Source organism: Falco biarmicus, chromosome 2 (assembly GCF_023638135.1).
Source record: "Falco biarmicus isolate bFalBia1 chromosome 2, bFalBia1.pri, whole genome shotgun sequence".
In the NCBI taxonomy this organism is placed as follows: domain Eukaryota; kingdom Metazoa; phylum Chordata; class Aves; order Falconiformes; family Falconidae; genus Falco; species Falco biarmicus.
In genome coordinates, this window is record NC_079289.1 from 78,328,852 (window position 1) to 78,355,394 (window position 26,543).

Consider the following 26,543-nt stretch of genomic DNA (forward strand, 5'->3'; position numbering starts at 1 on the left):
GGGGGACGCTCCCGGCTCTCCGGCGGCCGCCAGCACCGCCCCCCCGAGGGGCGCCTCCGCAGGGCGGGGCCGGCTCCCCCCCGCGCGGGGCGGGACCTCCCCCCTAGCCACCGCCTCCCCCTCCCGGGGCGCGGCCTCCGGATTGGCCAGCCCATGTCACGTGGCCGCACCTGTCCCCGTTTCCCCTCGCACAGGCGCTCGTCCGCTGTCCCCCGCGTGTGGGGGAGCTGCGGCCGCGGCGCGGTGCCGCCCGCCCGGGAGGCTGGTTAGTGCCGGGGAGCGGTGCCGTGCCGTGCCGTGCCGTGCCGTGCCCGGCCGCGGCATGGCGGAGAGCGGCGCCTGGCTGCTGGTACTGAGTTCCGTCTTCCTCTGCAACGCTCTCAAGATCCTCTTGCCCTCCTGCTCCTCCATCGTAAGTGACGTCACCGCGCCTGCCCCGCCCCACGCCGGGAGGGGGCCGCCGCCGTTACCGCATGGGGGCCGCGGCCAAGCGCCTGCTGCCTTCCTCCCTGCTCCCCCGGCCCGGGCGGTGCGGCTGCCTCTGCCCGCCCGATCTCTGCCGCCGTGCCGAGCGGCGGACGGGGAGGGGGCGGTGGGGCCGAGGCCCGAGCGGCGCGCCCGGGGGCTGGGGCGGTGGCGGCGCCTTTTCGGCCGGCACCCGTGCCCGGTGAAACCCGTAACCCATCCCCAGCCGTGACCGGCAGGGCCTAGTCCTGCTCCTCGCCTCGGAGGAGGAGAAGCAGGAGGGGCCGGTGCTGGGAAGAGCTGGAGCTGGTGACACCTCATGCCGTGAGGGCGGGTGACTCTAGCAGAATCTGTCAAGCTGGTCTTTGAGGCAGAGCGCTGGGTGACGGGCGGCTTAAACGATGCTCCTGAGGCTCTGGTCCGTTGGACGTTGCAGGGGACACAAAAGACAACTGGGCGCAGCCTTCTGTGTTTTCGACAGATGGACACGTCTGTTGCTGAGAAGGGAGATCAGCGACTACAGAGGTTAAGGCGTTGGGCATCATAGGAGAGAACCTCAAGTGGCAATCACTGAGCAGGGTGCCCCCTGGTCTGACCTTAAGCGTTTCTGTGGAAGCGTGGGTAACAGACTTACGGACCAACAAACTCGTGTCACTGCCAAATACACTCACATGTGAGCAAGTGTGCCAAAATCCCCGTCTTTCTGCTCTTCCACGAGAATAACTTCATTGTCACGCCCCTCAGTGCACACTGTTTGATGATGCATAAAAATCCTTTACAACGTAAATTACTCCTAGAAGTTTGGGAAGTTGGACTCAGTGTTACTGTAGATGACTAGTGAAAAAATTTCTGCTCAACGTTCTGCTGTGGTTCATGATGGGAAGTAGTGTAATGTTGCTGTTGATTGCAGTACTGAGAACATAGTTTGTGGGGAAAAAAATTACACGTGTCTTGAGAAAGTTAGAAAGATTTGCTAAGGAACAGCAAGAAAAATATTTTAGGTTCTTTGTATCTTCATTTCTATGGTAAAAAAAGAGTTGATTAATCAACAAGCAGGTGGTGCTTCATGAAAAGAACGTAAAAAAGTAAAAGAAAGGGAGAAAATGCTAACGTGACGACCTTTTTACATTTCAGTCAGAAGGAAATTATTTTAGCCAAGAAACCAATAGGAAGTTATAAGAAAACCACATTTAAACACATGGGCAAGATGTAAGAAAAATAACTGATGCAAATTTGTGTTTCTGGTTTTGCGGTAGTGGGAAGATACAGCACTAGAGGGTTTCCACCTCTCAGCCAGTATGGCAATTTGTGCATTTCTAACAGCCCAGACTAGGTAATCTATAATCGAGAGGAGTAATTCCTGACTGGTGAGCTGTGCATTATTGATGAGGTCTAAAATTGGGCTTCAGTGAATAAAATTTCCACGTTAACTAGTTGAGACCTTCGCTGAGGCTGCTGGAGCTGGAAGTGGTGAATGGGTAAGGGGCATCATTGGAGCTGGAAAGAGTGGTGATGAAAAGGAGTGCTTCCCTGGTCCTTCCTCTCCTGCACGCCAGGTGCTCATCGTCCAAGCAGCGCATGATGAGAGTTGCAAGGAGGGAGGACAGCAGTTCAGCTCAGGACACAGCAGCAGGCAGGGACTGGGAGGTTTGACAGGTCTTGGAAGGCAAGCATCATTGAGAGTGGGGAATTTTACATTACACGAGGAGATGAACGCAGAAACCAAGAAGGGAAAGGCAGTTAACCATAGTTAGAAAAGTTGAAAGTCACTGCCCTACGGGGATGGTAAAACCCTTTTTGGCTTGCTTCAGTCAGAACAAGAGAGTAAATATTTTTTGGCTTATAGAACAGATGTCAAGCCAAGGTTTTCCTGTGTCTTGATGAAAGGGCCTTTTTTTATGAGAGGCTGTTGAATGTGTAAACAGGAGATTGTACTTTATACATATTAAAGAATATCAATGGAGTTCTGGGTAAATAACTGTTAATATTTCTTTACTTCTTAGATATCCAGATTGTTACAAAAGGATGCAGAGCAGGAATCCCAAATGAGAGCTGAAATTCAGAACATGAAGCAAGAACTCTCAACCATTAGTATGATGGATGAGTTTGCTAGATATGCCCGTCTGGAAAGAAAGATTAACAAAATGACTGACAAGCTTAAAACTCATGGTACAGTGCAATGTTTACTCCCTTTTCTAGTTTCTGAAAAACATTTTGTCGAGAGTGTCTTCAATTAAGTATATTTCTCCTCACATCCATTTCCAGTGTTGCCTTCTCTGGTTTTTTTCCTTTAAACTTTTTGGAGAGCTTCCTTTTGTTTTCCAATTTTGTGTAGTTCTGCCTACACTGACAAGGAAGTGACTTAGATTTTAATTTTTTCTTTCAAAGAATTTCCAGGGCTTTGCTGTGTAATTACGTACTCTTTCTCAGTGATACTCATCACTGAATCATGTTTTAAGTAAGTTGAGGAAGTCCTCTGCTGCGTATCTCGTATCACTGCAAAAGGATGCATTGCTTGGGTGGGGCTATTTAGTTGGTGTACTATAAAATGTTAAGATCTGTAAGGTAACCAGATTAGATCTTTCCTGATACTTTGCAACCCTGTTTGATGTTATGTAGCAGCTTCTGTGATAAAACTGTAGTGCTTTGTTTCAATTAGGATTTTATAGTAGTATATATAGTCCATTATCTCATGGTAGAAAGTACACGTAAACCTTTGGCACCAGAGCTTTTGCTCTTGCTTTTGCCCAAATTCACTAACTGATCTGAACAGGATACAAGACGGATTTGCTTTGTCTGCTTCCTCTGTGCAGAATGGATGGATGTTTATAGGCTCCTTGCTTGGAGAAAGGACAATATTTACAACTGGCAATTTTATATTGCTTTCAGTAGTATAATTCTTAACCCAATAATTTCAATTAAAATACATTTGAGTAGTTTACTTAACTAACAACATTGTTTTAGAAAACTTCAGGCCACTGTTATGTTTGAAGATGCGCTTTCTTCACTGGGTTGCTTTATATTGGTCTGAGGTCCTGTAACAGAAGGAAAACAGAAGGCATGAGGAGTTTTAACACTAAACCTGACCAAGATTCATTCAGTGAAGGAATAGTCAAAACTGTGTGCCTGAATGAAATAAGGCAAAAAGTGCATCTGCTAAAGCCATCATTCTCCCCTTTTAGTAAAGGGAAAAATTTACTTTATGCTTCATCTGAAGCAGGTTCTTAAATTAGTAACCACAGTGACTGTTCTCATTTGGGAGTAGTGCTCTTGGTTACGTGACATTTCTCTACGATATATCAGTGTTTCGAAACTTTTCATTGTAGCATTAATAAGAAACTATGGTGTGATATGGACGTAGCACTTTCTTGCAGAAGGGTACTTTCAATATAGCTATGAGTCATTTGAAATGAGACTTTTAAACAGTGTAATGTCCTGATTTGAAGAGTCAAATATTAATAAATTACTAGTTTTGAGTAAGTATAATTCACTATTATAAATAATGCAGAGTAGTATTTTCTTTTCTTTTAACAGTGAAAGCACGAACTGCCCAATTAGCCAAAATAAAGTGGGTAATAAATATTGTATTCTACATCTTACAAGTAAGTAAATATTTTATTATGAATACAAATGACTAAACCAAATCCTCGGTAGTGTAACGGTTCTCTCCTGTGTTTATTGGCTGATTTGTCACACAGGTGTTTGGCCAGACTTTCAAAAGACTTTGTTGAAATAGAAGGGAGAGATATTGCTGATAAGGTCTGGTAATTGTGAATAGGAGTTTTGAGTTTCATTTTAGCTGTTTCTGGTTTTGAGATAAGATAGGAGTTTGTCCTAGCTCTTTAATCACTGTTTTGGGTCTGGGGTTATTATTATATATGGCACTGGACCCAGGAAAGTTCTGATCATGCCAATATATTTTACTTATGTTTTGAAAACAAAATACACTTTTGCTGAGGATGCAAATTTCCACTTAGGCCTGCCACGCATTTCCCTACAGTGCCCCATCAGATTGTCTCTGTAGTTCAGACTCAATGCCAAAGAGTTGTCCACTAATAAGGATGACTAATAAGTGGTCAAGCTGAAGATGTCCTTAGGGTAATGTTAAAGGGAGTTGGATTCCTAGCAAGCAAGGATTATGGCTAAAAACAGTCATCAGAATTAAACAATTACTATTCCTATGTTTGTCTATGCTAGATCGGAACCAGGGTCCCAAAAGAAAGCAGTATTTTCCAATGCCTCACTGTTGTCTCTTAATATTGTGTAGAAATTTAAGGCCATACTGAGTTTAAAAACAGTTTGAACTTCCTTAAGAACAATGTAAAGTAACAAAGAAACCATTCCCTTTGATTAGAATTTGTAATTTACTGTTTCAAAATAGCAGTGGAAATGTACTTTGATGTGTATTAGTATCCAAGCTAATAAAAATTTCAATTCTAGGCTGCCTTGATGATCTCTCTGATTTGGAAGTACTATTCTGAGCCAGTGACAGTGCTTCCAAGCAAATGGCTTGCTCCGCTGGAGCGCTTGGTAGCCTTTCCTACGGGGGTAGCAGGTAAGGACTGCACATTGGAAAAAAAAAATCCCAATCCCATGCGGATGCTAGCAATGTGGTGTTGAAGAGCATACACATATTAAAAGCACTGCTCCTGTTTGTTTGTTCTGAGTCCCCTAACACAGGGGGGAGTTTCAAACATTTGATTAGCTGTTCCCTGTGTATTCAGCTCTTGTTTATTTAACTGGTGATGAAACTGGCTGTCATTTTTATTTATTCTCAAACAAAGCAGCTTTATCTATATGGAATAGACCCTGGAGCAGATTTCAAATGAGAAATATTTTTATATCAAGGAGTCCAGTGAAATAGTAGAATTGGGTTTAAAAATGGGCAAATACTTGATAGATCTGTATCACTTTTGTGTGTTTCTTAGAAATTGCTGGTGTTTCATAGTAGTGTAACTCCACAGTGATTTATATACATTCTCTCTTAGCATTTTGTCTTGTCTGTTCCCACCCTTTTCCCCATCACGCCTCTGTTGCATTTTTACCTAATTAAATACTTTTCTTTTTGGCAGTTTAACAAATTAATGATCAGAATGACATACCAGGTTGTAAACGCCTGTTTCTGAGTGAAAAGTGTGCTGGCTCTGTGTAATGGAATAATTAGACAGCCAGAATAACAGGACAACATAGTGTGGAAATTTACCTTCAAGATAAAATGCTGCTGGTGAATGTTCACAATAGGCTTGTAAGTTCTAACTGCCTTAGAAGGAATTCCAAAATATGTTGTTGGAATTGTATCTTTAATAGCTGTCTAGAAAACGATTTGTATCCAGCATGCCTCCAGGGCAAGGGAAAGGTCTGCTGCTGTGCAGGGGAATAGTCCTTGGAAGATGTTCATTTGAATAGCATTTGAAGGGATTTAAAAATGTTCACTTCCATGTCTGCCTTCAAATAGCCTTTTTTGTCTTGGCTGATAATCATAGTAAAGAGTTTGCTTTGAATTCTAGGTGATGAACACAAAAACGCCTAAAAATCACCATAAAGGTAGTTTCTTCATGTGTGTGCTATGAATAGCTATGTATTCCATGATAACTACGTAGCATGATTCTATGTAGCCTGCAATACGGATGTGCTGTGTATTCCAGTCAGGCTTCACCCTCTATTCCATCATAGAATACAAATTTCTGTGCTGCTAGTTGGAATGATGGGACCCTTTAAAACAGCAATGCAAGGCCTCTGAGTCACTAGCAAAGGTCTTGGTAGCATTTTTCTATATAGCTGTACGGGGGCAAGGCGAAAGGAGTGGGGTATGCATTTATTACTTTTATAAAGACTGATTTAAATTTTGGAGGAAATTTACTTTTTACCTCTCTCAAATCTTAAATTTAGGTTCTAGCAAAGTATTCCATTACATGTCAAGCGCCTTTAACTTCAGCCCTTCAGACATCTTCTGTTAGTTACATAGCAAATGTTTTTAGCTGTGGGTTGTATATACCCCACTTTGGCTCATATTCGTGTTATTTCGTACTGTTCTCCCTGATCTTCAGGTTTTCTTGGAACCAGCATGGAGTTAGCTGCCATCCCTTGGAGAGAGACATTTGTATATAAAAAGAAAGATCTTTTGTTCCTGTTCACCTCGTAACTAATTTGTTCCATTTTTTACACTTCCAAAGCTGTTCTCAGATGCCTGTGTGCTTCAGGGTTATTGATGCAATGACTTAAATCATGTTTTGTATCTCTTACAGGTGGTGTTGGAATTACATGTTGGCTTGTGGTTTGTAATAAAGTTGTAGCTATCATGCTACACCCTTTCAGCTGAAGGAGTCCCACTAATCCATGGAGTCCTCAACTACATTTTCATTACCACTTTTTTAAATGAATAAGAAAAAGTAGAAGGAACAGTTGTCTTTCATGAAACTAGGTCTGAGATCATCTTTGTAACTTCATTTGGATATCAGTCAGTCTTTTTGATTTATTTTAACTTCCCTGAGTTTGTTTCTCAGTTTAGTGGTCAGTTTTCAAAGAACAGCATTGCTCTTTATAGAACCTTATTTTGTGTCTATTTCAACTAGTATGAACCATGGCAGAACCATAAGACTTTGTCATGGCATGCATTCACCAAAATCTGAAAGTGTAGCATTTGTATTTTTAAATTGGAAATGCAGTGGCATTAGGAATTCATTTGGGAGCCTTGTTGTTTCTTGTATAATATGGTAGTTTCATCCAAAGGTGGGATTGTATTTGGTGACAAGTAGTACCAGAGGATAGAGGCAGGTGGTTTGGTTGGCTTAGGGTAGACTGAATTAGTTTCCTTCTTGGTATTTTTTACAGTAGAAATTATGTATTCTTTGGCTGTCTTAGAAAATGCGTTATTGATACTACACGCAAATCAACTTTTTATCTCTTAAGAGACTCACTCAGTTGCCAAATACAGGATGGCTGGATACTTTTTCCTCCCTGACTTTTAAGATTCTTTGAATACTTAATTTTTTTCCTACTTTTACTGATAACTGACCTTTCCTTCCTTGATATTTTTTCTGCTTCCCAAACTGAGTGAGAATCACTGAAATTATTTCCATCCATGTTTTGGGAGGAAAGGTCTGGCCAACTTTCTCAAGCTCCATGTGAATAAAGAGGAAGCAGAAGGCAGTGCTGTTCCTTCAGAGGACTGAATTTCTAAAGGCTTTAGCAAACGTTAATGACGGTCCAGAATAGCCCGAAAAAGCTATGTAAATGTAAGAAGGCAAATTAGCGATTCAGATGTCTAAAGTATTAACAGAATGGTAGCAAGCAGGAGGACAAGGGAAAACAATTTTCTGTTTAGGAGTAAATCCTTCTTGCTGTATTTAGGTACAGGAAACAGCCATGGTATTTTGAATTTAAAGGAGAACAGAATTCTTCCTGGTACCGTGCCTGTGGAACAGTGACAAAGTTGCATTAATCTTCCATGCCATGGTGATCTGTGACCCTGTTGTTGCTGCCCCGTAAGACAAATGAGTGGGTGTATAAAGTTCTTGTTCCACACCTCGTTTTTTCTTTGACATGAACCTGAACAAAGCTGACAGGAACACCTTTCCCTCTCTGCAGGGCTTTGGCGATTCTGCTTCAGCTTCCCTCTCTGTTCAGTGGAATGTGTCTGCTGTGTTGTTTCAGGTCCTTTGCCTTCCTGCAGGAAGAAAGGTGCTAGGGCCCCTCCATAATTAGCACTGCGTTTAGAAATCAGTTCAAAAGGTCATGATACATTGTGTGGATATATGCCTGAAATATTTTTTAATGTTAAATTTTTCAAAAAAATGTTTATATTAGGGATTACATTTAGCCAACATGGAAATAGATGCAGTAAATATCATCAAGAAAAAAATGTGTTTGAATGTTATGTATAATTTTTTTTTTATTAAAAAAATAAAAGTTTTTCAACCCATCTCAGGTTTTCTAATCTATTTTTCAATGTTAATTAGAGCTTTCCTAAAAAAAAAAAAACCACCAAAAAATAAAACCAAAACCCAAACCAACAACCCCTCCCCCCAAAAGGACTAATATAATTTTTAAATTTTTTCTGTATTCGGGACAGATTATTTAGCAATGATAATGACATATTTCTGAATCTAAAGATGTGGCTAATGATACTTCTGCTTGGCTTGTTAGGGAGTATAACACAGTAAAGTCAAGAAAAGCTCATTTAAAATTTTCATGGTGGTATCTGCTGTTTATCCACACTTAGCACGGGGTCACTAAACACCCAGTTTCTTGGCTGCTCTAGCCAAACATTTGGGCGAGTACAGGCAGAAAGGCTTTTGATCCCCTCATCCGTAGAAACAGGAGTGTTGGCTTATATGCGCTTGTTTGCATTTAGCTTTGGGACAGCAGTAAAGACATTGCAGAAGTATGAGTAGTTTGTAGAGGAGAAATACCTCCTTTTCTGACTACACAAAGTCATGCTTTGAAACCTGTCCACTGAATTTCACTGCAAGTATTTCAGATTTAAATGTCCCAATCACCTATAAAAGCTTTCTCAGTATAATTTTTTTAAGGATTTTTAAGTGCTACTGCCTTTTAAAATTAATAGAATATACATAATTTTCTCTTAACTTCATTTTAGCAAGCGTTTCATGAATTACTATGAAGAACAAAACATAATCCTCCTACCCTTGCTTACATAACCTTAAACGCAGGATTTTTAAAGGCTTTTTGAGAGCTGGATATGCCTGACTTCTCCTAAACAATAGTTTTCTCTTGCACATTCATCTTTGGATGTCAGCTGTGGAAGTTACCAGGCAAACGGCTTTGCTAAGTTCTAACAGTGGAAAAGAATGAAGCTTTAGAGCTTTGTAATGCTAGTGAAAACAATGTAATAGCAAATTATTTTTATTGTGTATGAATTCTGGAAGCTATTTCAGGAGTGAAGAAAATAAATTATTTTCTTCTATTGCATTGTTGGAACTAACGCAATAATGAACCTTATGAAAGCAGATTGCTCACTTCAGCTACCTAACAAATAATCAGCTTCACAATCCAAATTGCAGAGGGAATGTAAAAAACCCGGAAATTACAAAACAAGGACTAGGACACCTGATAACAGGTAAAAATGTTGTCATTGTTAAGGCATTCATGGTAAGACACACAGGCATGCACATGCATGCCCATGGATCAACAACAGAAGAGTGGGGGTTTTGTGACAACTGATTTGACTATCATTTTGGAAAAATTATTGAAAGAAATGGTTGGTTCTTGTAAGATTTAATATGCATTTAATGAAGGTAAACCCGTTACTTTTAAAAAATGTTTTAAATGATCCAGATTTCTAGATGAAAGATAAGTTGATGTACTTAATTAAATTTATCAAACAAAATAATTAGTTTGTGTATTCTCATGAGGTTATTCATGATGATGAGTGTTAGATGCTGGACATCATGAACTAGTAGTGGCGGTTTGAAATGTGGTTTGTGTAATCCTGCATCTTTTCACTTCCTTTTCTTCATTCCTCTCATGTTAGAACTTGAATGGTTGTCCCTTCAAACACAGCCTGGTCCAAAGAGTTCTTTCATAAGACTATTTCCTTTCAGCAAATGTTATATGAGCACAGCCTTCCACTTCAGTGGAGCTGTCCTTCTGCCTTGGTTTGGTATCTTTACCAAAAGATGGTTCATACAGCCCAAAGGAATTTTTCACTTTTGATTCAGCTGTTTCACTGTAGTCCTGACCTGCATGTCTATGGTTGCAAAGACTGCCTTTTTTTGGTTTTGTATCTGATGTAAGAGGCCCATGATGCAAATTATCAGTAGCTTTGGGGGGTGGGGGTGTCAGCCTAATGGATGTTTTGTTTCTTGGACCTGGAGTTACACATTTACTCTCTGCCTTCTCACTGTTATTTAGTTTTATTTTTTATTTAGCTTTTTTTCTTCCTTTTCATATTCTTCCACTGTATCTTTCTCTTGACAGTTATCTTTTACACTGTCACTTTGAGGAGTTTGTTCAGTTTTCATCAGTTTCTTCAGCTCCTGTTTAAGCAAATCTGTCTTTTTTCGCTCTTTCATAAATTCCAAACAAGTGTATTCTTCTGTCAGCAGTCTACTCTCTCTGAAATACTCTGAAATGAAATATTGTGGGGTTTAGGAATGTTATTAAATTGCCTAGGAATAGAAAGAGTCATGAAGCATTAATGAGAGCAAGTTTCACTTCCTTTTTCATTGCCTAAATTGTTGTTATTGATGGTATTTCGATCTTGAGGGTTATGACAATGCTATTTACTAGTAAGTAGAATAGGATGGAGCAAGATTTAAACACAATCACTGTGCCACTGAATATAATCAGTAGTGGCTAAATACAGGGCCAGAAAAGTCACATACAGTGCAATGAAGAGACCACATGAGATCTGACCTCTAATTGTCATTTTCTTGTTTTTAAATGGAGCTTAAATGTATGTATGATTTTCTTTCCCTTAACCGACAGCACAGTTGCTGGTTGCATAGAGCAGAATATACACAGAATGGAATATACAACTCTAACCTATAAATGAGTTTAGTGGAAAAAGGTATGTGTATACTGAATGCCTATAGTAAATATTTCCCTGCTGTAGGAGATAAATTGTAAAAGGTTCTGTGCTTTGGAGGGACTTGAAAGACTACCTCCAAAATGAGATCGAGTCCAAGCTTAAAGAAGTATGAAGTTGCAGTACGTCAGTCTAATATCAGCAGTGGGAGAAAGCTGGAAGAGAGTCTGGCAAACAGTGAGGAGAGAGAAGATTCACAGGCAGAATCAGAAGACTTGTGTTTTCTGTCAATTTTAAAAGGGGATTTCAAAGACAAATGTTGACCCTGGTTATCTGGTGGGATCTGGAAAGGCTGCAGGCTAGGAAGTCGGAGTACAGAACTGAGGAGTTAACACATTCCAGATAACTGGCTCTGTTACTGATCTAGTAAGTGACCTCAACAGCCTGTTTCACCTCTGTAAATGTGTGACCTGTAGGTCACATTATGTTTGTTAACATTTGTGAAGTATTTAGCATGACAGTATTCAGATCTTGGTTCTTTCTACAAGACTTACCCAAATGAAAATAACATGAATTTTTTAGAAAAAAAAAAAAATAAAGCCTTGAAAGGAATAGATGCACTGGCTCTGTTCTCTAGAATTTCTTCAAAATAAAGGTGTTTATAGATGAGTCCTTTGAATATAGCTTTTATGTGAGAACACAGTCAATGGCAAAGATTTAGATAAAATCTATTTGCAGTGATCACTGTAATGAGGAGATACTCCCAGCCCTTGAAGAGGTCCTCTTCCTTTCTTGGCAATAGATCCTGAGCCAGAAAAGTATGTTGACATCAGCTATGATGAAGATTCACAACCAACAATTTGAGATCACTGTTTGCTTAGCATGGAATTAACAAACTGTTAACTAAAGTATACTTTTACAGATAAAGCACGGACTTTTTACCAACATGACCAGGAACTGCTTTTAGAAGTACAGCAGCATGAAGATGCTTTATGCTGTGGAGCTGCTCTGCTGTCAGTGCAGCACTGCCAGCAGCGGATTTCAGTGTCTTAATACATGATTTTGTTGAACTAGTTCCTGTCAGTCAGGTGCCAGCTAAAGGCTGTCAGGCACATGGAAATTACCAATACCATTGGTTCATTCAGCTTTTGAAAACGTCAAGTGAGTTTCTGAGGAAAATGTTAAAATATACCTCTACGTGCTCTACTAAAAGTTCCTGGCTTTGGTGTTTTCTTGGTCGATTGCTTTTCTGTTCTGCATTGGGCATCCATGTATGCTTCATTTGATTCTTATCTTCTAAAGACTTTTTCTCCTATAATTGGTAATTAAAGGTATAAATAATGAGGGAATACTTGTTTAATGACTTTTAAAAGTGCACAGTGCAAAACTTATAAAAATATTAATAATTTCTATTACTATTATATTCTTATTTTTTATCACAACGTTTGTCCTGTGTATTTTCTGCAATATAATTACATTCACACAAAACCCATGTCCTAGAAAGTTAAGATGGGGGATCAGGCTATTCAGGCATGTTACTGAAACTCGGGGAATAACATACAGCTTAGCTGAGAGTTTAAACAAGGATTGGATTCAGATCTTTCATACCTTTTTTAGCTGAATTGGGCTTTTTTCTGTTTCCTGAGTTTGATACTGTGACAGCAGCAGGGATCTAAAGTTCTGTTTCTCTACTTGCACTGATCTGTTTACACTAAGACCTATTGAAAAGGACAATTGTTAGTAATACAGCAGACTCCAAAATTATATTGTAGATATAAACAAAAGCTACTTTTTGATGACTGATAATACTGGTATGTGACCTAGGATTTAAACTTTTTTTTTTGGCGTATGTCTTAATGCCCTTCCATAATGAAATTCTGCCTAATCTATAAATGTTGAAACTGGAACACAAACATAACTACCTAGACTTTTGAGCATTTTCATTTGTACATCACTAAATCATATGCTGAAGTTTTAGATCTACAAAGTCCTGTTCAGATAGAACATGTGGAGCCAGACAAATGTATGTATACCCTAGAGCCCATATGGGCTTAATTTGTGGGGTAATATTCTAACATAAATTTAAGAGGTCTGAGCTTTCAGGTTCCTAAATTCAGATCTTACAGAGTATAATAAACATGCTTGCTTTTATGCTTTCTAACTTGGTTACTCACCTTTCTCAAAGTTAGGCACTTATGTAAGGCTTTATGGAACCAAACTCTTCAGAGGAAATGCTTAACACTGAAATATCTATGCTCTTTGAAAAGACATTCCAAGAGAATGGTTGAATGAAACATTTAAAGAAATAGCTGAATGGAGATGGGAGGGGGAAGGTGAGTATATTGTTCTTTTATTCTATTTTTAGAATTAATTTTGACATGAGTACGGTAGCCGAGAACGCTGCTAGCACAGGAGCCAATATGTGAACTTACTTACCTGTGTGAACATTTGACCTTATTCCCAGTTTTGAGCTCTGAAATCAGAGGAAGAGTCTCCATAAATATGATGATTTTCAAATGATTGATGTTTGGTGGTAAAAAGGATGTTGATAACCAATCTGAGGCTTACTTTTGAAGGAATGACTGATGATGTGGAGGGAATTAATTTTCCCTTTCGAAAGGCAACCACCAAGTAGTTAGTTCAGCTTTTTCAACAAATGCCAGCGGAGCGTTCCTCGGATTCAGAACTAGGGGGAGCTGTACCTCTAGATGAGCTGGTGTGACCTTCCCACAACTAAGCAAATTTTGCTCTCATGCCGAGCTTATGAAATGAATAGCTTCATTCAATTGATCCATTTTATTTATGTACATAGAGCTTTCTGATAACCTAAGCAAGGTTACTTTCAGGTATTTATCAGGAGTGTTAAAAAATGCAGCCCCACATTTATTTTTTTCTTTCCTGCTGGGTAAAAATTCTTGCAACCTCAGAACAGAAAATAATTACTTGAAGAAGTAACTCTTAAGTCTGTTATAGGAAAATTCAAATCAATAGTGAAAAGAAAAAAGAATTGTCAGTAATTCCTGTTTTAGGTTTCTAAATCAACTTTCCATCTAAATCTTTTCCATTAACCGGCAAAGAATGAAACCTTTATTGGCCAAAAATACCAAAGGATCAGACAACTTTGAAGCCTCTTTGTTACAAAATATCAGGTCTCTCTCCAACTAAGCTCCCTTATCTTGCTTAAAGAAAATAACTTAAATAGTAAACAGTGATTTAAGTCCTGTAGTTTAAATAATAATATTGTACAAATCCATATGTGAGTAAAAAAACCCACAGCTGGTTGAGTGACGTAACTAAAACTGGAATTTAAAGCTTCATAAAAAAACGTGTCTGACTTGGAATGAGAAGTAGGACTTTGTGTTTCTTAATTTTACAACTTGAATTACCAACCTTTTCCCTGTAGTTCACTTGTAATTAAGGCAGAGTAATGGATTTGCAAAGGCAACAAAGAGGAGAGAAATAAACTGACTATGATAATAGTTTGTACTGATGCCATAATTTGAAGAATTCTGTGGGCATATGCAGTATTTCCAACAGATGTGCTTGCTACCATGGAAATTTCAAGTGCTTTTCTGTACCCACATGAAGACTCCTTGAGTTTAGGAGCAAGAATATCTGACCAGTATTTTAAAGATGTGCTTAATCCAGAAAAGTCAATGTTCAGATCATTATCCAGAATCAAGGGTGTAAGTTTGTTGTGCAGTAAGCACTCCTTTAGGATACTGACAGCATGTTTACAATCCTGAGTAGGAGGCAAAACATTTTCAATATGGGGAAAGAAAGTACTTGCAATCTGTTTATTTGTTTCTGTATAAAACACATTTATTTGTAAATTATAGATACTAAAGCATATGACAATGAGAAATTTCTAAGTGCTTCAAGAAAACTATCTCCTTCAACATCTTTGTCCCAAACAACATTTGATGAATATAGTGAGTGCATTGGCAGCATAAAAGTTCTTGGCATGTATGATTTGTAATTGTTGCTCCCTTCAGTTCAAGGGCTGGCACCCACTTCTCTGAACACAGGCACCTCATGCTATTTGAGATGCCCTCAAGTATTCAAGGTATCCACATAAGTCTGACCGATACTACGCAGCACCGATGGGATGCCTGTGTCCTGCTGGAACAACAACTGCAGGGCCAGGCAGATGCAAGAGCATCTCAAATGGCACTGGATGCCTATAATTAGGCAGCTGAATCCCACACAAAGTTGCAGCTCCTGGAACATTTGACAGACAAGACTGCATATAATAGATACTCCTCCCCAATACCTGTCTGAGCATCCATGTGAAAGAAATACTCTTTAATAAAGAGCTTGCTTTCATGATAGACTTTTCTGTTGTTCTTTTCTATTATTCTATTACATTTTTCTAAATAACATTAATTCTGTGGATATAGCTAATTGAGAGGATATACAATAACTGGGTTATGAAGATCTCTGGTTGCCCATTTAAGTTTACTTATGCTAAAAACCAAAGGACTACGAAGGATAGACATTCTCTTTTCACAGATAAGCTGACAGTATCATCATCAGACTCTCCTTTAAAATTCCTAAACCTTGTATCTGAAAATTCCTCTTCTCCTTTCACCCCAACAAAATGCAAGTTGTAGGAGCTTCAATAACGGACATTGAAGCATCTCTGCTATTCGCAAGTTACAAGGTCTAAGGATTTTAAAGATGAGAAAACAGTTTTTAAAGACACAATCAAAGTCATTATTTTTGCTTATATAAAAGCACTTTGAAAGTCTGTACTAAAACTAGGAACTTGCTACAGGAGGGTTGTTTGTGAGGTGCTTTGAGTTAGCAAGCCATGTGTGGGTATTCTAGGTCTACAATGGCCACTTCTCCAGGCCAAGTCAATGGCAGCTCAAACAAAAATTAGTCTGCAAAGCTTTGTGTATTGATATCTTCACTTTGTAAAAAACAAATAGGCAAACAGCTCTTGATGCAAACAGACACAATAGCAGCACTACTTCTGTGTCATTGTTAGTATACTAAAACTACACATGCTAAATGCTATCCATGATGACAATTGGGTTAAATGTTAAAAACAGGTCATATATTTGTATTCATAAAATAAATGAGCAAAAAACCAAGCAGCTGTCTTTAAATTACATGTAACAGAATACTTTTAGCTCATATGAAAGTACTATATTGGCTTTTATTTTGGGATAGACCTCCCAGTCATAAATCAATGTAAGTTTCACGTAACTAAACAAAAAAAGGAAAATTAATACACACGTACGTTTTTCATGAAGTACTGGATCACTTTTGTCTTCTGGGATTTTAGGCATCCAATTTGAATAGATATTTTTTACACAAAGTTGCCGATCCTTTTCCTATGAAGAAATAAACACGATTAATATGTGTTGAGGATTACTTTTTACCAACTTACTTTTGCCACATTGGGGAAAACTGTCAGTGATTTTGCTTTGTGCCAGGCCATGTGGTGCCGTCGGCATTTACATAAATAGGATTTGTCAATTTCTTTCAGAAGCCAAATCAAAATTCTCCCTTTTTAAGGCTAAGAACACATCTGTACACCTACATGATCTTTTTCGTAACACACTCTTCAGAAGACTAATTCTTCTTTAATGAGTTTTTCATTTGTTGTTCTGAGTTATTTTTTTTAGACAGTCATTTTTGCCTTTACTCCCTGTTTTTAAAATTTATTTATTCAGTGCCTTTGGTTACAATATGCTCAGTTCTGTTTTATTGGGAGGTGACATAAACTTCACAGGCATACGTTTAAAATTTATTTAGCAAGAGTCCTCTTTCCTTACTGAAATCTATCTTAAACACAGAACAGAGATTTCAGTAACACTCTCACCGTATCAGCTTTTAGTGTGAAAAACAGGAGCTGCATTTACTTTGGAGATACAGGTTGTCCTTAATGTGTGTCTGAATACCTTGAATGGTCTGAATTAGTCTGATGCCCAAAACTATGAAAGTGTAAGAATAAATTCTGTTCTGGCACAGAAATAAGGTTAATAAGCAGGTCCGGTCTTCTTTGTGGTAAACCAACAGGTTTTGTAAATCTAAATATAACATTAAGAGAGGTGGACACATAGAAAACTGTGGAAAACACATGAGATAGAAAAACATTTTAGAGAAAAGTTGAGAACTGTACTTTAGAATAATTTGTATTTTGGAACAGTTTTACATTAGTGTTCCTGGGACTATAATTACTCCTGTCTCCCAGATCTGCACATATAGAAGGAAATCAGACTCTGGCAGGGAAACAGCACTGCAAGTACTGTTTGGGGACTTTGATATGGAGACTGGGAAGAGCACTATACTTTTTTCCTTTCCGAACAGCTCACTGGGCTTTTGCTGCTGGGCAGCCTGGCTGCTGCCAGGTATCAGTAGGAAGGTTTCTGGACCTGATACATAAGTAAGAGGGACAAACAAAGCCCATGTACAGAAATGCAGATCTCCATGAATCATCAGGAGCTGCCTGTTCTGCCTTTCAGAATGTCTGGGAAAACTCTCCATAACAACAGATACTTGATTCTATTTAGAAATATATCCCTCGTGGGATTATTTAGAAATAATATCCCTAGTGGGATTAGCAGATAGATTGGTCAGTTCACACAGAAATAAAAAAAGTACAATTTATCTGTGTTTATATTGTTATACTTTTTTTTTTTTACTTTTAAATATACTTTTATATTTACCTGCATTTATATTGTTTCACTTACAAACACAATTTAAAGTATTAAAAAGCCACAAGGGTTTTCATGTTTTTTGGAATATGTACTGTTTTTCTTGTTTACAACTCATATGACATATCATTCATGGCATTTTAGTTTCAGTTTCTATTTAGTGTCACTTTTAGGTTTTTCTGTGTGTTTGGCTTACAAGCATTACAGTAAGTGCTAAACTGGACATACCTGTCCCAAAAATATTTGTCTAAAAACTAAGCTAGAATTTAAACAAACTGTTGAAACATTTATGTAAGTCTTTTTGCTAAGCTCTAGTTTTGCAGATTGTAATATTTGGCTCATTTTGATTTGGAAGGGTTTCTGTAAGGGAGCTCATTTAAAGTTAGTAGATGAATATACTGACCTAGATTTATCAAAAGAGTAACAAGTTGGTGTGGATTCTGTTCAAATTGTGACGCATTAATCTCTGTTTCGATTAGTTATTGAACTACTTTGAACTTTTGAAAAATAGACACTACAATAATTTCATCATATGATATTTTGTCTTTTTTTGGTAGACTATAGACTCAACTAGGAAACAAAAATCCCATTACTAAATAATATAAAAGAGGCAAAAGCAACAGCTAACATTCAATACTTTAATTTTCTTGCGGGAACAGAAACCTGTTTAAAATCTTCAGTACCTTAATTTTTTGGTGAAGAGAGTTAATTTCCATTTTCAAGTTCTTTGTAATTATCCCAGCTTCCACAGCTTTTTTGTTCTCATTTGCCAGCTGATGACTAAAGGTGCTATTGTTCAACTTCAGCTGCTTTTCTAGGCTCTTAAAAAGATTACATATTTTACCATATGGATGGTACACAGTGTGACTGTTGAAAAATTTCAGTTCTTACCAGGTTTAAAAAATAAACATAATGAAAAGTAAGCTTCTAATGATTTTATTCTATTGTAAACAATGCACGCAATTATGAAGCATCTGCAAAATTACTTTAAAAATGAGAAAACCTGGTTTAAAACCTAATTTTGCTAAACAAAAAGAAAGTATATTTGGCATTCAAACATAACAAATAAGGCTAACCTTTCTCATGGATTAATGAATACCATAATCTCTGGAAAGTTAAGACAACATTTCTGTTCACACTGAGATCTACTAACTGACTTAGTGTAAATGAAAACTAGATAAGTTATTGAGTACTTGATGAAGTGCTTTATCATCAGCACCCAGTGCCATGCACTGAAGTTATGGTTACTAAAACTGTAAGGTGGACACCCAATCCTTCATGCTCTTTATAGCTTCTCGCTAGGACTTGTGTAAATAGAAAGTTTTCAAAAGAGGTTCTGAATTTAGTTGCTAATATTTTCATTTTCTTTCCTGTAATAAATGTATTTCAGACCTAGCTTTTCAGATGGTGAAATGCCTCGTAACACTACCTGGCTCTTTATTTAATTTTATGCATAATATACCCCATAGAAAATAGAAATTAATTCCTGGAGGACAATGGAAATTTCACTCTTCCTCTTTTGTATGAAAAACTGTATTCCTGTCTTTTTGCGAAGGGTTCAATAAAAGTAAAGAAGCATGAGATATTAAAAGGAGCTGAATTACCTCCTTTTGAACTCCCACCAGGCTTTTACTACAGTTGCGTAATAAATCAACAATAGAATCAATCCTAAAATCTAGGACACTGGACTACTGCTTAATTCAGCAGATGCTCTACAGCCAACTACAGTGAGTGACAGTAATTAGTGAACAGGAGATATAGGCATGTCCATATTGCCCACAAGCACTATGTAAAAATAACAGTGCTAGCTCCAGATAAGTCAGCTTTGCTTGTTTAAGGAAATACAGCAGCAGCAGCCTGGTGGTCTCCATGTATGACTAATCCTGTGCTTTGCCGTGGTAAATTCAGGTCCGTGCTATTGTGGCCAGATGACCCAAGCAAGCCTGGATACCCCATGCTGCTGGCAGGGAGCAGAGTAGATACTCTGCTGAATATTGCTCTCCAACTATATACTGTTTCTGACCTAACAGGGTTAAGGCACATAACTTCATTCCTAAAAGATCTTTATTCCCAGACAATCTACTCGTACATTTCTGCCAGATTTTAAAACACTGGAAGGGGGTACTACTGCAATTTTTAGTACCTTACACTCAGGGACAGCACTGGATTAAAAAGAATGTTCAATGCTACAGGATTACATCAGGTTTGTTAATGTTAACAAGAAGCAGCTAAAAACTTTCCACTATTCTTGCACAGAAACCTCTGCTATTATTGTTGAACAAATACAATGGTATGCACATATTACCTGTATTCTCTTATCATTCACTTCGATTTTTTCTGTAAGGACTGACAATCTGTGCTCAAGTTCCTCTCTCTCTGCAAGAGCTTTGTCTTCTGAAAGCATGTGCAAGGTCTGCAAAGCATCTTTAGCTTTTAGCAGCTCTGCTTCAACTTTTCTGAGCTTCCTGGATGTCTTTCTCTCATCCTCCTGAGATGTCCTCAGGAGTTTCCTTAAAGCTCTCACCTCATTATAATGACTTGCTAAAAGATCCGGCAAGTTGTTTTGTGAATTTTTGTATCTACCTATTGCTTTCGAGTGCCGACACTGAAGCTGTTTCAAAATATGGTTTTCTAAGCTTGATGCTTCTAATTTGTGTTGTAAAACAAATATTTCATTCTTCAACTCTTTAATTTTGTGAAGTCTTGCCGACGATATTTGCTGAGCCATTATATTTTTTTACTGGGAAATCATACTACTCTGCAGGCTTAAAAATGAAGAATTCTGTTGTGGTATCTTCTCAGCCGGGAATTGTTTTCCTCCTGCATTCAGACCAAAGTAAACCAACACTGATATATAGCAATCATTTGAGGCAACAAAATCACTGTATGTCTTTACTGCTCACATAAGCTCATCTACTGGTCTTCCAAGCTACTTAACTGTGGTATATTTGACAAAATGTCCAAGATCTATACTAAGACTACAATGTTCAAGTATTTCACAGATAAAGCCATTAAAGACTTCATATCTCTGTGCATTTATGTGGCTGCACTGTGCTGTAGCTAACTAGGTTTATAGGAGGTCAAGGTTCCTTCTTTTCATTCTCTCAAGCCATTTTTGTTCGAAACAGCCACCATGCTCACTTTCCATTAATAAGGGTAACTACATAGATGGTGTCTTCTAAGGCAAACAGCAATAATACTCTGGGAATAACTTGGTAAAGTATGCTCATGTTAACACCATCAATGGAAATAAATCTTCTTTCTGTAAATCATGCAGTTCACTAATGTAGGCATGATCTGGAGACTGATGAACTACATTCAGTCCATCTAGAAAGATTCCCAAGAGGGAGCACCTACACTTTGAATAGGGATGTGATAGAAAAAAACAACATTGTAATCTACAGGTATGCAAGAACTCAAAAAACAAGGTGATCACAATAGCATATGGTTAAATTTCTCTGCAGCTAAGATTTCTACCCAGCTTTCTGGAATTTTCAAGTCAGCTTTGAGTTGAATTTTTAAACCTTAAATGCTTATTTGTATAGAACTGTTATGCAGTTGTGTATACTGTTTCTATAAGCAATTGAAAAAAATCTTTATAGGCTAGCATTCCAAGTGCATTACTGCCACTTGCTCTTCTTTATGGCCAGCATCTGAGTGAACAACTCTAACTTTCCTTTCCTGAAACATAATTAGAATTTGAAAATAGCCAAGACTCTAAATCTGAGTGTGTTCCCCTTTTTCAGGCATATATTCAATTTCACTATAGCCCTCGACATTTCACAGTATTTTGCTAGAAGCTTTTTATAATAATTTATAGATCACATAACATTTTGTGGATAAAATAGACAAGGTCCTAACCTAAAAACACCAGAGGAAAAGGACAGATCTTTTCAAGCACTTCTGTTGAATTTAATGGTGTTCTGCACAGAAACTCTACAAGAGCAGGCCCCAACCAGCATACTCCACCGCAGATGCGAAGCAACATAAAATTGGTGGTAGGAAAAGTAGGGTGGACATTGCCTATGGCACCACCACACCATGGCCTCCTTGCTTTCAGAATAGTGGAAAGCCATGGAAAGAGTGTTATCGAAGAAGACATAGATGTTTGGGGCAGTGGCTTCAGTGGGGAAAGGGCTCTACCCTGCAGCAGCAGCACCTATTGCTCTCCCTCTCCTTCCCTGCTGGCAGCAGCCGCACCAGCCTTCCTGTTCTGCGCAATTTCAGCCCAGCTCTGCTCCTCCCCTTCTCACAGCAGGGGCTGGAGTCGGGCCTGGGCCGGACACCCATGCACCTGGTGTGCGAGGCAAGCAAGTTATAAGAGGGTATGAAGGGGGTCGGTTATACAATTCTGTCTGTCCTTTGCTCTTATTCCTGTAACACCTGATTCACACCACTATTTCAGGATACAAAGTGGATGGTCTTTGTTCTGATGGCCCTGCTGACAGAGAGAAAGCAGAGGCAAGCTGGTGGGACCTCGCTCATACAGAGAGAGACATACAAGGTCAGACAACCAAGGTCAATGTGATAGCAAAAGGAAAGGATAAAAAGAATCTGAGATTAGGAATCAAAAGGAGGAGAGGCTGTGATTTGGGCAGGGCGGGGCTGGGGGGTTTTGCATATGTTTTAAATGGATTAAGAAAGACGATCATGGAGGTTGAAGTAAACAAAAGAAATTGCAGCAGTCAGTTGAGGTCATACATGTTCAAGACCTGCAGGGAACAAAATTAACAGGTGCTGTGGAAAAAAGTCACCAGAGGTAAAAACCAAAGTAATTGGAAGGTATGCAAGCTTGTTTCCTCTTGCATGTACCTGCATATTCTCTGTAATACAACTCCACTGCAGGAAGATTGCAGTATGACCACAAATGTTGTCACACAAATATTTGCAGAGTAAGAACCACTGTTACATTACTACTTTATTTTGTCAGAATGGAATGAAAGGATGCAAAAGAAACAGGCAAAATACTTTCCTGCAAAAGCTCACAAAAATTCTACAAACATCTGTAAGGGGTGAAAATGTAGATTGTAATTGTGGTCCTGGGAAACTGATCATTTCAAGTAGCCATGAACAAGCAAAAAGAACCACTTAAAATATCCAACACAGATACTAGCCAATAATGATTCTTCTGCTAAATAGATTTACAAAATCTGGTTATTTTTGCTGGTCTGCTAGTTTCATGCCAGTATGACTTTTTGACAGCAGCATGTAACTTACATAATAGAAGAGATAATTAGTGTTTTCTCTCTCTCTTTTTGGTGGATTTGCATCTTGTAGGTTTGGTAGACGTAGATGAAATTTTGATGCACAGCAGGAAAAGGGTCATTGGTTTTACACTCATTTTTTGAGGTGGCATAGTGGGATCTAAGAATGTATGGGTCTAGCTATGAAAACATGGAGACATGAAGAGATTCTTCATTGTCAACATTTATGTAAATGGAATACACTTGTGCTGTATGGTCTTTCCATTGAAGCACAAACTTAATTTTACATGATGCACCATGACTAAGCTAGCCTAAACATAGTTTTTTTTTCTCTCAAAACTGACACTTTTGTGAAGACATATAATTTTTGAGTAACATTACTCAGGAAAGACTTTTTCATACTCATCATGTGATGCGTAGTCTAAAGCAGAAATTGCAGTATATGTGCGAAAGCCATTTTCAGTTCCTCAGATTAAAATTGAGGAATAGGGATTGTAAAGGTGCTTCCACATCTCAGGTGATCATCCTGTCTCTAGGATTGCCAAGGACTGTAAAATAACACAATAGGAAATCTCCATCTCTCTTCCCTCCCCTTCCTAGCGTTTGAAACCTGATTTATTATTTTTCTTCAGTGAAAAACTGTTTCCCCTGTCTTCCTAATTACTGAAAAAAATGCCAAAGAAAGGGAACAGCTATATTTCTCAAGAAAGCCTCATTTTACTACCAACAGAAAACAAAGTATCTTTTTTATAATTTTGGGGGAAGATAAGCTGTCCTTTTCCCTTCTTTTTCTTTTTTTTCCTTTTTCCAGTGTTTTCTTCTTTTCAGTTCCTGATATTTCTAAGTGTTTGATGTTTCTAGCTGTTTCAGAGCAAGTCACTGACAAAGCCTTTAGTATATTTAGCATGAGAATTTTCACTTCTGTATTCTCTACTGCATCACCTACAATCATTACCTCTGCTACAGCTGCAGCTTCTGTACTTGTATGCTTTGGGGAATCTTCAGCATCCCTGCTTTTTGTGCCACATTCTGACTTACTCTCTTCTACCACTAAAATATGGGCGAAACAATCCTCTGGAGTTCACAACTGTGTTATGGTAGAAGACTTAAAAGTTGACCTCCAAAACCTATCAGGAATCACAGTGCTATTGTTTACAGGTAACAAACAATACTAAAGAGTGTTCAGCTATATTAAATGATGCTAAGAAATACTAAGCTACCTTTAAAAAAACCCACACAACAGTCATTACTCTTTAACCCATTAAAATAATTGTGTGGTCTATAGTAAGTGGGTGAGTTTGTTTCCAGAATAAACTGCAACATGAAATATACTAGTTTTTATCTCAGAATTTTCTATGATACTGGCATCTATTTTCTAAAGATTTACAAGGTACTACCATTTCAATGGAAATAGAAACCATAGTTTACTTCCTGTAATGTATACATTTTCTCCATGATTAATGTAATTTAAAAGAAGTGTAATTGTATTTATGCTCAATACCTACAAAGTACTTTACAATATTATAAAAATAATTGTTCAAGTGTCTAGAAACTAGGTATTTCTGTATTTTTACAGTATTTTTAGATTTCCATTTATGTAAAACCATAATTTAGTCATATTTTTCAATAATTAGATCACAAAATTAACTTCTGCATTAAAACAGAAAAAAAATACTTAGCTGCCATATTAACACCATAGGTAGAGGATATAGCAGCACCTAAAGGTGCACAGTTGAGCACCTCAGAGACGAAATAAAGATTTTCTTAAACTTTTGGGATGTTGTCTATTTTATTTGTTTTCAAATCAGAATTGTTTGTAAAAACAAAAAAGCTTGCAAAATAAAACCTCACAATGTAATAGAAGTGTCTGCACAATTTCAGAAGAAACATTAGGGAAAATTTCAATATTTTTTTAATGAAAACAATTTCTTCACAGCCTAACTGTACTTAACGCATTTGTTTGCTTTTGAAAATGCTGCAAGACACTTATCTCCATGTCTATGCACCCATATAGCTTGGAAAATACCACCTATAATCCGCTGTTGTCAGAGATGTGGTCCTCTGATGAGATGATCTCATTTTGTTTGATCAGGTTTCTAAGTAACATTGCTGCTTCCTCTGGAATTGTCTTTTCTCAACAGCCCAATTTTCAAACAAAAAAAACCTCTCCTAATTGTTTAGCTTTTTTAAAAAAACATATATTTAGCATAAGATACAGAATGCTGTCTAATTTTCCATGTCTTTTTGAATATCTGTTACACCTCAGTTTGTTTCCCTACTGAGGCTACTGGAGAGTAGAACGGAATACTTCATTCTCCTGGCAGCATTATGCAAATGCTGTGGTTCTGGTAAAAATTATTTCTTGGGATATGATTAAATCCATTTAATTTTTTTATTATCACATGAAGACGACTTAGAGCATATTTTTATAGATACAGAATTCTACCCAGTAGTAGAATAAGTTGTATATTTGTGGGGGTCTAAAAGGGGCATAGCAATTATGTAATAGAAATTTAAGGGGAAGTAAAAGGTTATTTTAGTTTAGATAGATTTTAACAAGTAGCCTTCACTAAAAAAAGAAGATACTTTCAGAGCATTCTAACTCCTTTGTTGGCATTTTTTTCCTTGTGGTGGTATTTTATTGTAAATTAAATTACATTTCTGAAAGGAGAGAGGGGAATCAGATAACTCCTGAAGAAAATCAAAAAGTGCAATTTAGGATTGCACAAAATGTTCTAGGTTGAATCAAAACAGTTTCATTACTTTTCATTCCCTTACATTAACAAGTCTTCCTTGTGGAAGACCGAGGAATGCCCAGGGTCCTACTACGTTTCTCCATCTTAAGAGATGACAACTCGTGCTTTAAGATGAGGATTAGGCAAAGGCCAGCTTGGTACAACGATTTGTATTTCTGTTTAAATTTGATTTGGCACTGTCAACACTTTTTGGCCAAACTGTCTTTAAATCAAATTAGCTTGAATTAAACATAAACCTACTGCTTTAATTCGATTTGATTGCTTTAAGCTGATTGTGGGCTGAACCTCACCATCCACCTTCAAGATCAGATTTTGAGAATAAAATGGAAAAGGAGAAGACAGAAAAACAGAAGGTGAAAGACAAGAAACAGAAAAATAAAATTGAAGATATTACTATACCAGTAAAAAAAAATAAATCAGTAGCTGAAGCGGGGCTGAAATGGACCAACACCAGAAGAATGTACGTTGATGGCAGAGATGCAGGAACAAAAATAATTAGGGCTAAATCTACCTGTCAAAGATGAAAAAGCCATTTCAAGCACCCACAAACTGCAAAACTGTCAGGGGGAGAAATTAATTGCAGTCCGTGTGCAAAAATAGAGTCAATGAAGGGGCAGTCCTGGTAGGAGAACACAATCTGAATGCCCACACCAGCATGGGGCTGCAGTCCCTTGGCCTCACAGCCCAGCCCGGAGCCCAGGGTGCCAGGGCCACCCGCTCATGCAGGAAGGGCGAGGACATGGACAGGGCCCTCAGGCCTGTCACCGGGCTCCTCCGGGGGCCCCAAACAGCCCCTGATGTGGCCCACGCAGCCCCTGGTGCGGCCCAAACAGCCCACACAAGCCAGAGCTCCCCCCGCCTCACAAACGCAGCATTCCCCAGGGTGCTGGGGGGTCCTGCCACCACCTGCTCTCCCCAGCCACCTCAGCAGCCTGCAGCCCTGCAGCCCCTCGCCATGCCC

The 26,543-nt window shown here is 38.4% G+C and overlaps 2 protein-coding genes across 2 annotated transcripts; one reads left to right on the plus strand and one right to left on the minus strand.

Annotated features, from left to right (window-relative positions):
* The first annotated feature begins 144 nt into the window (after positions 1-144).
* Positions 145-8,386, plus strand: GET1 (guided entry of tail-anchored proteins factor 1). Its single transcript, XM_056328796.1, has 5 exons — positions 145-412; positions 2,469-2,634; positions 4,000-4,067; positions 4,906-5,020; positions 6,711-8,386. The coding sequence occupies exons 1-5, from the start codon at positions 323-325 to the stop codon at positions 6,782-6,784; spliced, it is 513 nt and encodes a 170-aa protein (XP_056184771.1). The 5' UTR covers positions 145-322; the 3' UTR covers positions 6,785-8,386.
* Positions 2,641-24,313, minus strand: LCA5L (lebercilin LCA5 like). The gene is made up of 6 exons (XM_056328792.1): positions 19,928-24,313; positions 18,306-18,443; positions 16,203-16,296; positions 12,563-12,672; positions 12,147-12,266; positions 2,641-3,500 (listed from the first exon to the last, which is right to left on the minus strand). Exons 1-6 carry the CDS (start codon positions 20,348-20,350, stop codon positions 3,483-3,485), a joined length of 903 nt encoding a protein of 300 aa, XP_056184767.1. The 5' UTR covers positions 20,351-24,313; the 3' UTR covers positions 2,641-3,482.
* Positions 24,314-26,543: the final 2,230 nt, after the last annotated feature.